Here is a 14,288-nt window from a genome sequence, read left to right as displayed (position 1 = left end):
ACAATATTGCTTCCATCTATAAAGTCAGGCTCCCTTTGTACAGAGGAAAGGGGGGCGGCGGGGCCCTCAGTCACTAACCGTTATTTGCTTGGGGAAAGGGCCCACTGAATGCTGACCACTGGCTGAGCAGGAGCACTAAAGGTCACTTATTAACAAAGCTCTTACAGTCTCAGGGTTAGGCTACAACTACTTTTGAGAGTAGCTAAATGTTTGCTTTAGGATATTCTGAATTTCAGTTCCCTGGTAAAAGTTCTAGATGGCAGTAGCAGCTGTTCTGTTTTGAGTCCCTGTCAGTTGTTTGCCCCCAACTCTGAAGTCACAGGATAATCCCCTTTTTATTTTCACTTTACTGTCCTTCCACCTGGGTAGTCCACCAAGGGTGATTTGGAATAATCGGAAACTAGCTTTCACAAGAAATGGTGCTTTCAATTTTTACCCTATCCCTCTTATTGTTTGGATTATTTTTTATGGTTTGAATCACTTGTCTACACAAAGTAGACACTAAAATAAAGAGAATGTCCTTTTTGAGAATTTTGCTCTTCCATCTTTGATGTTTTTTGGGTGGATAAGCTCCTTTTCCCCCATAGGTAAGAATAAGACATGCCTGTGGCATGGTTTGAGCAATGATCTAGAGGACCCAGGTAATTTTATTACAAATTTATTCTTTTGACTTAACAAAAGCTTTCTGCTTCAGCACTGCTCAAGACTGTGTGGCCAGCCATAAGCCACACCCCAAATTTCTGTCTGTGATTTTGGTATCTTCCTCCTTGTATCTTCCTCATATCCTGATCTCCTACCCCTATCTCTTCATTTCTGACCTGTGGTATCACTAAGGTGGACACTTTCTGACCTCTCTTTTCCATCTCTACTCTGACCCTGGAGATTGAAGGAGGTCATTGTCACATCATCATTGGCTGGCCAATCAGGTGGCCACCTCCCTCCAAGGACCTCTGTTCCAGAGGAGTTCTGAGGCAGCTTCAATGGAAGGAGGGAGCCACAAAGGAGGATTGGCATAAATCCAAAGATGATCATTACAACATGGATAGTGTACATCCTTGCCCGGAAACATACTGGGTTCCCCTTCCCACCGAAAGTCAGTTCAGTAAGTGGGGCTGGTAGATAGGTGGGAAGTTTCTCAGGCATCTTCTCCCCTCTGAACCCTAGCTTCACTTCCAGAGAGAAGATCTTATAGTGTTGACTGGATGAGAATGGAGGAAAGGTATGGGTCTCTGTATTGTGAGGGCATCAGCTTATCAATTTGTTGCAGGATGTGGAAGTTGTGGAGAGTGAGGCTGTGTCTGTAGTACAGCACTGGTTGAAAAAGGTGAGTAAGATTCCTCTGTGACTCAGGGTACCTCAAATTTTAGAGAGTGGCCTCAGTGGGTGCAGGGGGCTGGACTTCCTTCTCCCCACAGCTGGGAAACCCAAGTTCATTGCCCAGCAGCCTGCCTAAAGCTGTGTCTAATCCACCAAATGTCCTGGAGGACACAGGCTGTCTCCTTGCCAGAGATATGCTGGCATTACCACCAGCCCTGCCCTGCTTCTTAAGCACAGGTTGGGGGTTTCAGATGCTTGCCCCCCTGCAACGGGTGTCTCAGGAGGACCTTGGGATAGGGACCATGACATGGTGATTCCCTGGAATTCCACGGGAAGGCAGCAGCATTCGAGCTTGTTGCAGGAACTGTGATACAGTGTGTATGTGTGGACATGCACAAGTGTGTTGTGAGGGAGAAGAAACAGGAAGAGGAGGGAGAATTGGGGCCAGATAGAGTAACACTTTCCGAGGGAAATTACCTTTCAGACTGAAGAAGAGGCTTCCCAGGACATAAAGGAGAAGATGTCTGCCAGCTGTCCTCCCACACATGGCCAAGATGTACATGTGACCAGAGATGTGGTAATGGAGCCTTAGACAGGGTCATCCAGGGGGAGTAGGGGGAGGGGCAGGAGCAGGTGGGATCCTACTGAAGAGGGTCCTGTGCAGATGGGTGGAGATTGTCTGGGCTGAGCTCCAGCCTGGCCGTGGAATCCATACTGAGCAGTAACCGTTGGACCCCACCCGGATGTTCTAGGTGAAGCACCGCCTCTCAAAGTCTGGTTTGTTAACAAACCAGAGTCAAGAGGTCCTGGAAGAAAGAACAAGAATCCAGTTCATAAGATGGAGGTAAAGCATCTCATTGACCAGACCCAAGCTGTGGGAAGGGGGAAATAGAGATGGCACAAGCCACTCGCTCTCTTTGGGATTCCTGGCCAGCAGAAACCCATGACCAGCTCCTTCTCTAGAGGTGTCAGCTCCTTTGGCTGAGAATTTTTTGAGCCTTACTTTGGGGACTTAAGAGAATATTTTCACTATCTTGAAAGCCCAGCTCATTCCTAAATTTTAAAATGACTGGAGGGGTTGCAAAACTGGGCTTGCTTACCATTTCTTAAATGCTTCTGAATAAATTTCAGACTTCTCTTATTTTTGCACTTGATTTGTTCAGAAGTGGCTGCACTTTAAAGAGCTAAAAGAAAATAAGCTCTTAAAATGCAAAAATCCAAAGCCCTCAACTTCCACTGAGGTGAGATGAGGTTTCTCAGTGCCCTATGCTAGACTTCTGTGTTGCATAGGCCAGTGCTTTGACAGCCTCCCACTGCCTGCCAGCTCAGACCCACACCTGCCTTTCCTGGCTTCCCAGGGCTAAGACTCTAAGCAGTGGAGCTGGGCCTGGACCCGGCTCAGTACTCTGGCACAGGCTCCCCTGTTTCCTTCTGGGATGTGTTCACTTGGGTCTCTTTTCCCAGTAGAATTATTGAGGGATTCCACTGGGCTTCCCTACCTGTGGAGGAACCCCTCTCACCTGCACTGTCTTCCTGTCCATGCTCTTGTCCCCACAGCCAGCTTTGCTCTCTCCCATCAAGGAAGCTCCATTTCTCAAGAAATGTGTTTTTGCTTCAGGATGTACAGTTTCCTGTGTTTACCCCTTCCAGTGGCATTAGCATTTTTTAAAATTTATTTTTATTTTATTTTTATCAAGTAGTCTTAATTGTAATCAATTGTTTTTTCCCCAATACAACTTTTTTTTTCAGCATGGTGACCCAGTTAACACATACATGTACACATTCTATTTTTGCACATTATCATGCTCCATCATAAGTGACTAGACATATTTCACAGTGCTACACAGCAGGATCTCATTGCTAATCCATTCCAAAGGCATTAGCATTTTAAAAGAGGATTCAGATACTCAGGAATTGCTTAAGAGAAATGGTGGAATTTGAGACCTCCCTGGGAGAAGTTTTTTTTTTTTGCATGGGAAACCTTCCAAGGTCCCCCAAATCAAAAATATTGGTGACTCTCCCTGAGCCACTGCTCTGCACGTGGGAGGCTTGTCTGTGCCTGACCTGGCTGTGCTGCCAAGTCCAGATGTTGCGGTTCCTTGGTTTGGATGATATGAACATCATTCTGTGGTATTTTTTATTTATTTTTTTATGGTTTAAAAAATTATTATTTTTTTATTACTCAAATGAATTTATCACATCTGTAGTTGTATAATGATCATAACAATCTGATTTCACAGGATTTCCATCCCACAGCCCATGCACATCCCCCCACCCCCAACTGTCTCCTCCGGAGACCATAGTTTTTCAATGTCTCTGAGTCAGCATCGGTTCTGCAAAGAAGTTCAGTCTATCCTTTTTTCAGATTCCACATGTCAGTGAGAGCATTTGATGTTGGTGTCTCATTGTATGGCTGACTTCACTTAGCATGATAGTTTCTAGGTCCATCCATGTTGCTAAAAATGCTGGTATTTCGTTTTTTTTAATGGCTGAGTAATATTCCATTGTGTATATGTACCACATTGTCTTGATCCACTCCTCTGTCGATGGACGTTTAGGTTATTTCCACGTCTTGGCTATTGAAAAGAGTGCTGCAATGAACATTGGAGTACATGTGTCTTTGCGAGTCATGTTTTTCTCTGGATAGATGCCCAGGAGTGGGATTGCTGGATCAAATGGTAGTTCTATTTTTAGTCTCCTGAGGAATCTCCATACTGTTTTTCACAGTGGTTGCACCAATGTACAATCCCACCAACAGTGTACTAGGATTCCTTTTTCTCCACACCCTCTCCAGCACTTCTTGTTTGTAGACTTTTGGATGATGGCCATTCTGGCTGGTGTAATGTGGTACCTCATCATGGTTTTGATTTGCATTTCTCTAATAATGAGTGCTGTACTCTGAAAACTATAAGACACTGATGAAGGAAATTAAAGATGACACAAATAGATGGAAAGATATACCATGCTTGTGGATTGGAAGAGTTAATATTAACAAAATGACTATACTACCTAAGGCAATATACAGATTCAATGCAATCCCTGTCAAATTACCAAGGACATTTTTCACAGAACTTGAGCAAAATATTTTAAAGTTTGTTTGGAAGCACAACAGACCCAGAATAGCCAAAGACATCCTGAAAAAGAAAAATGGAGCTGAAGGAATCAGGTTCCCTGACTTTAGACTATACTACAAAGCAACAATCATAAAAACGGTATTTTTTAGACTTTAGTGTGTAGTGTACCTAGGTTAAAGCATGAGGGTCATGGTACAGAAGTCAGTCGGTTATCTACATATAAGTTTTCCACTCTGGATATTCTATGGATATTTTAAACCAGTGAATTCTGCTGGTTCCCCCTAAGATCCACCTGTTTTGCTATCTTCCTATTGGTTTCATTCAGTACGCAATCAGGGTTGGTTGCTCAATATCCCACTATTGAGCCCCATTGAATACTCATTTATATGGTAGATGTGTACTGGCCACCTGATGTTTGCAAGACCCTCTGGAAGAGAGAAAAGGATGAAAGTGGGAGTTCCCTTTGTGGCTCAGCAGTAATGAACCAGACTACAAGGAATGCGGGTTTGATCCCTGACCTTGCTTAGTGGATTAAGGATCTGGCATTGCCATGAGCTGTGGTGTAGGTTGCAGATGCGTCTTGGATCTTGCTGTTGCTGTGGCTGTGGTGTAGGTCAGCAGCTACAGCTCTGATTCGACCCCTAGGCTGGGGACTTCAATATGCCTTTGGTGTGGTCCTAAAAAGACAATAAATAAATAAATGAAAGGATGAAAGTGAACTGGGTAGAGAAGGCATGTGGACATTAAAGGACAAGTTGGGATGCCACAAGGAGCACCTGAGGGCACAGTGGGGGACCAAGCTGCACAAGTAGTTGGCTTTGCTGCTTCGGCTCAGAAGAGTTTCTAGCAGGATTTTCACCTGGACTGACCCATGTCTGAGTGGGAGCTGGATGAACAGGAGCTGGACAAACAGGAGCCCAGTGGGGCCTGTTGCCTCAGACAGACGGCAAGAGCCTGGCCACTTGGCCAGCCCTGCTGGCCCTTTTTCTGAGGCTTCCTTCTTACCCTCAGCCCCTTTATCCCTTCTTATCTTGCTCTCTGGGCACTGACCAGCTCCACCTTGTAGGAGCCACATTCCTGGGCATGTTTATCTCCCCTGAGCTGCAGATTCTCAGAAAAGTCTCAATGCTGAGTTCATATGGAGCACCCCAGAGCATCTAGAGCAAGGCCTTATCCAGAAGGCACTTTCAATAGACACAGGAACAGGGGGTCCAGTAGGCACTGGTGTAGGGGTCCAGTGGGCAGGTTGCTTTAGGTGGAGTGGAGGGTTTTTGAGGCAGAATAGGAATGAAGTTGGGAAGGACATGAAGTGGACTGTAGAGAGGAAGGCAAGTCCAGAACAGCAGGATAAAACAAAAGCAACAGGAGCAAAGAGGAGCTTGCAGCTTCTTTGTGACAGAATGTTCTAGAAAGATCTCTAAACCATATGGCATAGTGCTGATCATAGAGAGCTGGTAGTGAATCTGGAGAGGAATTCAGATGGGCTATGCTCATGGCCTCAAGACCTCTGACTTGCCAGTAACTAGCAAAGGCTCTTAATCTGTCTCCTCCACTCTCCTTAGGACCATTTGCAACCTGCCCAGGGTCACTGGGGGTTGGGGGGGCCAGGGCCACTTGGTAAGTAAAAAGAACAGTTTGTATTCCTGGTATGTGGTGATGGTCAGAACTGTGATCCACATGACTCCAACCCTGGCAGCTGGTTAATAAAGAAGGAACTTGGAACCCCACCGTTTGGTGGTGTTTTGCAGCCACACCCGTATCTTCCAAGTGCCGAGCGAGGTGAGAAATGAAGTCATGCGAGATAGGATAGAGCAAGTGAGACGAAGGTAAGTGTTTGGGATGAATTGATTTGTATCCTAATTGGGGGAAGGGGAGTGGGGCTATTGGCTTCTCTCTGTGGGTCTCCCTTAGCTCCAGCCCTTGGGCCTCACCAAGCCTGAAGCCCTTCTGGGCTGAGCATCTCTTCCTATGACCCGGCTCCTAGGTCCAGGCTCAGGCTGCCACCCCACCCTCCCCCATGTTGTGGTCTGGGTCTGCTCTGGGAGGGCTCTGACCCCCTGCCTCTCCTCTCCTCTGCCTCTTGTAGCATGTGCCATCTTACAGATGAGTCATCTCAGGAGCTTCGTGACAGAAATTCCTGCAAAGACTGCTGAGAGCAGCAGGTGAGCGCCTCCAGGCGAGGGGCCAGGCAGGGAGATGGTGTGCTGAGTGGGGCTTGAGGAAACCAGTGAGGGCCTGCACCTGGGCCAGTGAGGGGTGGAGGTGGGGTGAAGGTAGCTGCCTGGGGCTCCTGCCACATCTCTAAAGTTTGAGGAAGGACTTGGAGTCAAGGTCAGATTTGTGTCTTTGACTTCACTGTGGTGTCACAGACCATCAGTTATCCATGGGCCCAGGGGTCTCAGGGGTCTCGTGGTTGAGGCCACAGTGGGGCCTATAGTTCTGAGTTGGTAGTACTCCCTGGCATGGTTGCTGCTGGTCTGCTGAATCTATTTTGAATCACAAGGTCACACAGCACTGGAGTGGGGAGCAAGGGTGCACAGATTTTGGCCCTGCCACTGATTAGGACCACTTTGGGTTATATGACCTCTTGTCCTGCCTGTGGCACCAGTGGTCATGGTAGTGGCTGTTTGTGCAGCCTTGGAAGGTGACAGCCAATAACTGGCGATGCCTCTAGTGGAGGCATCCATTTAGGAAAGGTTACTGCACCCCTGCTGTATGGCAGAGACTGCACTAGCCATCATGGGGGTCGACAGGGTGACTACCAACATGCTTAGAGGAGGGCCACAGAGGTATATGTTGGCGTTTATCAAGCATTTACTGTATGCCAGCTCCTACACAAAGTACTATGAACAACTGAAGGGTAGGACGTGGTTGTGCTGTTGTTCGTGCATCAGAGATGAAGCCACCCTGGGGAGCAGATGCTGGCTTCTGTCCAGCTCCAGTGTGGGCTTCATGCCCTGGTGCCTCAGTTTCCTGACTTTAAGATGTTGCATGTGGCAGGAGCTTTGTCAGTAGTTTGCTGACAGTAGGGATGAGGAGTCAGAGGTACTTGCAGAGCCAGTCTCCCATCCCAGCTCTGCCCGACACCCCCACCCCCATCCCTTGTGGGTCTTTTTGCTCTTTGTATCCTGCTCTGTGAATGTCACAAATAGCAAGCTTAGGAGGCATCACCAGTCCTGCCCATCAGCCGTCCTACATTTCCACGATGGTTTATGTTCTTCAGGGTCAAGGAGCAACCTGTGTCAGAGGATGTCCATTTCCCCCCTTGACCTGAGGAGTGACCACACCTGAGCAGAGAGAATCCAGCAGGTGAACCCTTCCTTGTGACAGTGGCAGCACTGGAATCTTCTTGCTGAATTGCTGATAAAGAGACGCACTATTTAACCACCACCCAGGTCTCTGGTGTGAGTGCTTTGCCCTCATTCATTCTTCGGACCTCAAGCACCCCATGGGCTTGCCTCTGGGGACACTATCTGTGCTGGGCTTCTGGACTTAGTCTGGGCTGAGGCAGGAGGACTTCCTGTGGGAAGTGTGGCTGGGCTGTTTCTCTCAAGGATTTTGTTTTATCTTTATTCATTCCTTCTCTAGTGCACTTCCTTTCCTTATGCGGATCCATGTTTCTGCCCTATAGCAGAAATATGGATCTCTCTAAAGAATTGCTAACATTTCTTGCAAGGAAGGTCTAATGGTGACAGTTTCCTTTAAGGAAGTATTTCTGCTTCATTTTGAAGGACAATTTTGAAGGATACTGAAGTCTAGGGTTTTTTCCTTCTTTTAGCACTTGGAATATTTCACCCTACTGTCTTCTTGCTGTTATGATTTCTGAAGGATGTAATTTTCATCATGCTTCTCCCTCTGGATAAAGTCCCCTCACCCCTGACTTTTTTTTTGTCTTTGATTTTCTGCAGTTTGAATGTGGTATATTCAGGTGTAGTTGTTTTGGTGCTTATCCTGCTTGGGGTTTTGAGCTTCCTGAATTTGTTTGGAGTCTGTCATTTGTTTCAGAAAATTCTCAAGAATTATTACTTAAAAATATTTTTTTCTGTTCTTTCTGTTTTTGTTTTTATTGGTATTCCTGTAACTTAAATATTACATCTTTTGTAATTGTAAATGTGTTGGATATTCTTTTTCCTCTTTTTTTTTTTTCTCTTTGCTTTTTTGTTTGGGAAATTCCTATGACAGTTTTAAAAAATTCGCCAGTTCTTTCCTTATCTGTGTCTAGTCTACAGGTGAGCTCATCAGAAGCATTCTTTATTTCTATGATCATTTATAGCATTTCCTTTTTTAAAAAAATTTTATTTATTTTTTCCGCTGTACAGCATGGGGACCAAGTTACACTTACATGTATACATTTTTTCTCCTCCCTTTGTTCTGTTGCAATGTAAGTACCTAGACATAGTTCTCAATGCTACACAGCAGGATCTCATTGTAAATCCATTCCCAGAGCAATAGTTTACATCTGTTAACCCCAAGCTCTAGATCCCTCCCTCTCCCCCAGGGCAGCCACAAGTCAATTCTCCAAGTCCATGATTTTTTTTCATTTCCTTTTGATTCCTTCTTAGGGTTCCCATCCCTCTATTTATATTACTCATCTTTTCTTATGTGGTGTCCACTTTTCCATTAGAGCCCTTAGCGTATTTATCAAGGTTGTTTTAAATCCCCAGTCTGATAATTCTACCATCTCTGCCATGCTAGAGTCTAGTCCTGATGCTTGCTCTATCTCTTCAAACTGTATTTTTTCACCTTCTATCATATCTTGTAATTTTTTGTTGAAAGCCAGGTAAGATGTATGAGATAAAGGAACTGAGGCAGGGCTTCAGTGTGAGGTTTTTATATTTGTCTGGTTAGGAATCAGATTGTTTACTCTTTTCCAGCAACTGAGGCTAAAATTTCCTTTTGTGTCCTTGCTTTTGTCTTTGGGTTTCCCTAGCGATTCTTCCTCGACTAGGCCCTGGGCTTCACAGTTCTTTGAGCATTAATGCCTTCTTACTATCCAGGAACCCTGTTGATGTAGTGAGGTGTGAGGGGCGGGGGGAGCATCCTATAATCCTCTGGCTAGGATTATAGGCCAGCCTGTGCCCCTGGCATGTGATATGTTTTTCTTGTGTTTCTCAGCTATTCCCCCCACCCCCACCTTAGGAGAAATGGGAAGGCTGGAGGTGGCTATAGTTGAATATTTTCCTTCCCCTGGGTAGTAGGCTCTGGCAAAAGTTTTCCTTGATAGCAAGATTTTGTTAAGGAAAACAGAATGCTCTAGACATATTTTAAAATGGCTGTTTTCCCCTCCTCTTGCTGGGATGCAGGGTTTTTTCTCTCATCTTCACTGTGAGAACCTGTTGGGGATCCTGGAGGTAAAACTCGAAAAGTGTGGAGGCCTCACTAAGACCCCCCACCAGACTTGTTAACTCTCAAGCTTGTGCAGACTGGGCTACCAGTAGTTTATCAACTCTAGTTTAAACCTTGCTCCCTGGCCCTGGTTCCTGGAGGTTCTGCTCTGGCATTCTGCGAGTCTCTATATCCATCTGTCTGTGTCTCCATTTTTAGGGTCGCAATTTTCCCCGTGACCGAGTTCTTTAATGGATCTGAGAAGGGTTGTTGCTCCTTGGTTTGTTTAGCTTTTTTCTTACTGTGAGGAAAGGCGAGGACTTCCAGACTCTTTACACACAGACCAGAAACTGGAGATCTTGTTCACATTTATTTTTTTTTATATATATATTTTTTGTCTTTTTTTTTGCTATTTCTTTGGGCCGCTCCTGCGGCATATGGAGGTTCCCAGGCTAGGGGTCCAATTGGAGCTGTAGCTGCCAGCCTACGCCGGAGCCACAGCAATGCGGGATCCGAGCCGCGTCTGCAACCTACACCACAGCTCACGGCAACGCCGGATCGTTAACCCACTGAGCAAGGGCAGGGACCGAACCCGCAACCTCATGGTTCCTAGTCGGATTCGTTAACCACTGCGCCACGACGGGAACTCCCTTGTTCACATTTATTGAGTGGCTGGTAGGGTAACAGCCAGAGTTGCTGTTACCACATGCCAGGGACTATCTCAGCACTTAATCCAAGCAGCCCTTTAATATAGATACTGTTATTATTAGCGAGGAGACAACGTAAGACCCAGAGCTGGGTTCCTTGACCAGAGTCATTTTCTAACTGAAGAGTAATGGAGCCTGGACTGGGCTTCTGGCTCCAGACTTCCTTTCCTCAGCCACTTTGTTACACTGTGTGTGGGCCCTGGGCCACGCAGGGGAATGCAGCGGTGAACAATGTCCCTGCCCTACGGTGGGGGAACTGTTGTTTTGACCATCTATTTATTAGTCACAATTTTCACAACTACCATGAAAAGAAGTACTGTATATAATGGGAACTTTCCTTAATCAGATAAGAGAACTGAGATTTATTTTCGATTATTTTAAAATTGTCACCCCATTTTGGAGATGAAGAACTAGAAATTCAGAGAGGTTAAATGGCCTTCCTGATGTCACACAGCCATTAGATGCATGGTCAGGATTGGAATCCAGGCCATCTCAGGACACACCACTCTGCAGCTCCGCAGGGGTGAGGTGGGTGGCGATGGTGGTGCCCTGGGCTGGCCCGACACTCTAGAAAGGAGCGGGTAGAGGGACAGGTCCTCACCCATCTGCCCCACTATTCCTAGAGGTCAGGAACACTTCCACTTCCCTCCTCATCACTGTCACCTCCCAGCCTCCCTCTGCCTGTTTGTTCAGAGAAGGAGGCAAGGCAAGGGCTGGGGAAGAAGAGTGGCAGTAGGACTAGCTGGGCAGGGGCTCCGAGGAGAACAGGAGAAGAACTGGTGCATACCGCAAGGCCACTCGCCATAGCGGGAGGGAAGGGCCAGGGTCAGGTCCCGCAGGTTGGGCCTTCCCCAGCAGAGTTGGGAAGAGCAGAAGTGTGACCTGTGGAGCCAGACTGTGGTACAGGATGGAGGTGAGGAGCCCAGGGGGGCAAGGGGATAGATTTGAGTCAGTACTGAGGTGACCTGGTGCAGGGTGGGAAAGAAAGGATGAGGGGCACAGCTGGTGATGGGGCTGCATTGCTCAGGCAGGGGTCTCTCGGGGGTAAGTCCAGTTTGGATCCTAATGTGGCCTTAGAGGTGACATCCAGGAGATGGATGGACAGATAGCACTGGGCTGACAGGCAGGGTTGGGGTGGAAGGGTGGCCTGTGAAGAGGCCTGGGGCAGGCCCAGCCTGGCCTTTTGGGGAAGGGCTGCAGTCCAGACCTCAGCAGAGGGAAGGAGATAGGGAAGAGATAAGTGGGCTACTCTCAGTGGTCCTGGGGGCTTTGCCCTGCTGACCCCTCTTCACACGCCGGGGAAGGCAGGGAGTGGTGCTGGATTGGCTAGACCAATAGTTCCATAGTCCAAACTGAGTGCCAGTTTTGCCAGAAACCACCAGATGGTGCTGTTTCCATGCAGAAAAGTTTTACTGAAGGTGAACTTGTCTCCACTTTGAGTCAGAGCCTGTGTGTGACACAGGGTTTAGATTTCTGTCACCACTTGGGAGGCGTGAACAGATGGGAGGCCTTTGAGCATCCTAGTTTATTGATGACTGCATTTCACATCCACATACATGAACTATCCAGGGGCTGCTCAGTCACATAAAACATACTGAGCATATACCCAGCGCCGAGCTGGGGTGCAGGAGTGCTCAGGTGAACATGCTCTCATGTCCTCAAGGGCTCAGGGTGGAGGGCTGACAGGCAGACAAATCATGCGTGTGGTGTGAAAATAGACCAGAAGCGTCATCAGTGGCAGAGCAGAGGAGCGGGTAGTTTTCTCTGCTTCAGAGAAAACATGCAGGCTTCCTGTCAGAGGTGACGTTTAGCAGAGGCTTCTCAGGTTTTGGCAATGAAGAGGGGTCTTCTAGGCAAAGGGCACCCACAGGGGCAGGAAAAGTGTGGAGGACGTTGAGGGAATTGGGCCTTTGCCCTGATTGTTCAGACTGCAGCAAACAGTGGGGATCTTGGTGAGAGAGGAGGTTGGGTAGAGGAGACCCTCCAAATGGGGGCAGGAGGACCCTGTGGAGCCTGCCGGAGCCTCAGAGGAAAAGGGTCAGTGTGTAGGCTGGTGGGAGGTGGGGAGGTGTGTGGGGCTCCAGCTTCAGGCCTCTGGAAAAGCAGAGTCCCCCTGGCCCTTAGGAGGAAGAGAGGGCTGTGGCTCTGGGCTCTGGCCTGGGAGGTGACAGTAAGGAGCCTATCTGCTCACACAGACCCCTGGAGTTTGGGGCATGTGGGACCTCCATTAGTATTGGAGCTGCAGCTCCTCCCAACCTAGGGTGGAAATGAAATCACTAAGTGGCTCAAATGGAGTTTTGTTCTGTGCATGATTAACCCCAGGAGGGGAGTTTGGGAACAAATATGCCTCCTCTACCTGTATTACAGGGGGACTGAGCCACGGTAAATTAAAAGAAAATCACTGGCAAATTTGGGACTAGTCAGCTGTGACCAAGCCATTTGTGTAGTTAAATGGAGCTGAAAGAGCTAATAAAGGCTTTGTGGGTCATGGAGCCTTTTGGGAGGGGGGGCCGTGGGCTAGAGGGTGGGCAGGTGGGCGGGGTCCCGGCTGCTGCACTTGATGGTGGTGGTGCCAATGGTGGGGTGTGTGTCATTTCCCAATGCTGACTTAAGTCTGCACAGAGACAGGACCCAGACCAAGCTTCAGCCTCTGGTGTCTCAGAGGACAGATTGGTTCTCCGCAGAGCAGAGCCTTGGGACATGAGGGACGTGGGAGCAAGAACCTCCTGAGTCTCTCTCTAAGTGTGAGGTGTGAGAGGGCCTGACTGTCAGTAGCCCCAGTGAGTGGCCCAACATTGTGGGCGACCCCAGGGACAGAGGCCCAGCCAGGGCCCTGGGTGTCCACCAAGAGGCGGCGTAGCTCTGGTCCACGTCCAGAGGAGGGTGTCGGACACCTAGTTAAACCAGGACTTGGTCTCAGAGGCTGAGGCACCGGGCAGGGAGGAGTGGGTGGAGGTGTGGAGACCACAGGGAAGGGACAGGTTCTCTTGTCTGCAGGCGCGTTCTTCAAGCTCTGAGACCACTCCAGGGCCCACAGCGGAAGGGAGAAGTGGGAGCTGCAGCACAGGCTCTGCTCAGATACCCACCGGCAGCGGTGGCTGTGCTGCCCTGCTCTGTCCACACTTGGCCTGGGTGTGCCTACATTGGCCTGGCCTGTACCTGCCCCCCCAGGTGGCAGATGTAGACCAGGAGCCCTTGTGCCTCCTGGATCGGGAAGCCCAATCGCTGGGCAGGCAGCCACATGCAGGGGTGTGGTTAGGCCTCTCCCCAGTCTGCCTCCACCCTCTCCCTGCTTTCTTCCTCTTCCTTGCCTTCTTCCTGCCCCTCCTGGGGGGCCCCCGCAGGAGGGGTGCACTGATTCAGTCAAGGAAGGTGGGCTCAAGTTCTATAGATGCAAGGTCCTCAATCAGTGGGCTAGGTTAGGGTGCGGAGCCTGTGGGGAGCTTTAGGGGAAGATGGCAAAGGCAGGGGGCAGCGCTGTCCAAACCAGCAAGGTCTTACAGCCCTCTTGGCATGGCCACTGCTGGTGCTGACCCTGCTTCCTCTGCCTTCACAGGGAGCGCTGCGGAGGGCAGCCTGACACAGGTGCTCCGCATACCGTGGGAGGAGCATCATTGCGGGGTCTCAGGTGAGAGTCTGAGCCTCCAGGCTTGTAATACCATTTTCCTAGGGCTCCCCTTGGTACTGGGGCCACCTCTACCCTTGCAGGGCTGTCATTTTGGGCGCCTTCCTAAGGTACCTCTTTGTGGGTGGACCTGGAGGCTCCTGAATGACTTGGTCCCAAGAGGAGTAGTCTAGTGTGAGAGGCCACTGGGGAGCCAGCGGCCAGGGCAGGTCTTGCCTTCCAGAGCTGCAGGCAGGGTGG

The 14,288-nt window shown here is 48.7% G+C and overlaps 1 protein-coding gene across 1 annotated transcript; it reads left to right on the top strand.

Annotated features, from left to right (window-relative positions):
• SPATA19 (spermatogenesis associated 19) lies at positions 943-7,781 on the top strand. The gene is given in 7 exon segments (NM_001177920.1): positions 943-1,102; positions 1,268-1,324; positions 1,802-1,894; positions 2,070-2,161; positions 6,140-6,217; positions 6,478-6,553; positions 7,615-7,781. Coding segments are annotated over 6 exon segments (465 nt in total). The 5' UTR covers positions 943-1,024; the 3' UTR covers positions 6,545-6,553; positions 7,615-7,781.

This window comes from Sus scrofa, chromosome 9 (genome assembly GCF_000003025.6).
Source record: "Sus scrofa isolate TJ Tabasco breed Duroc chromosome 9, Sscrofa11.1, whole genome shotgun sequence".
Classification (NCBI taxonomy): domain Eukaryota; kingdom Metazoa; phylum Chordata; class Mammalia; order Artiodactyla; family Suidae; genus Sus; species Sus scrofa.
This window is presented reverse-complemented; position numbering and strand designations above follow the sequence as displayed.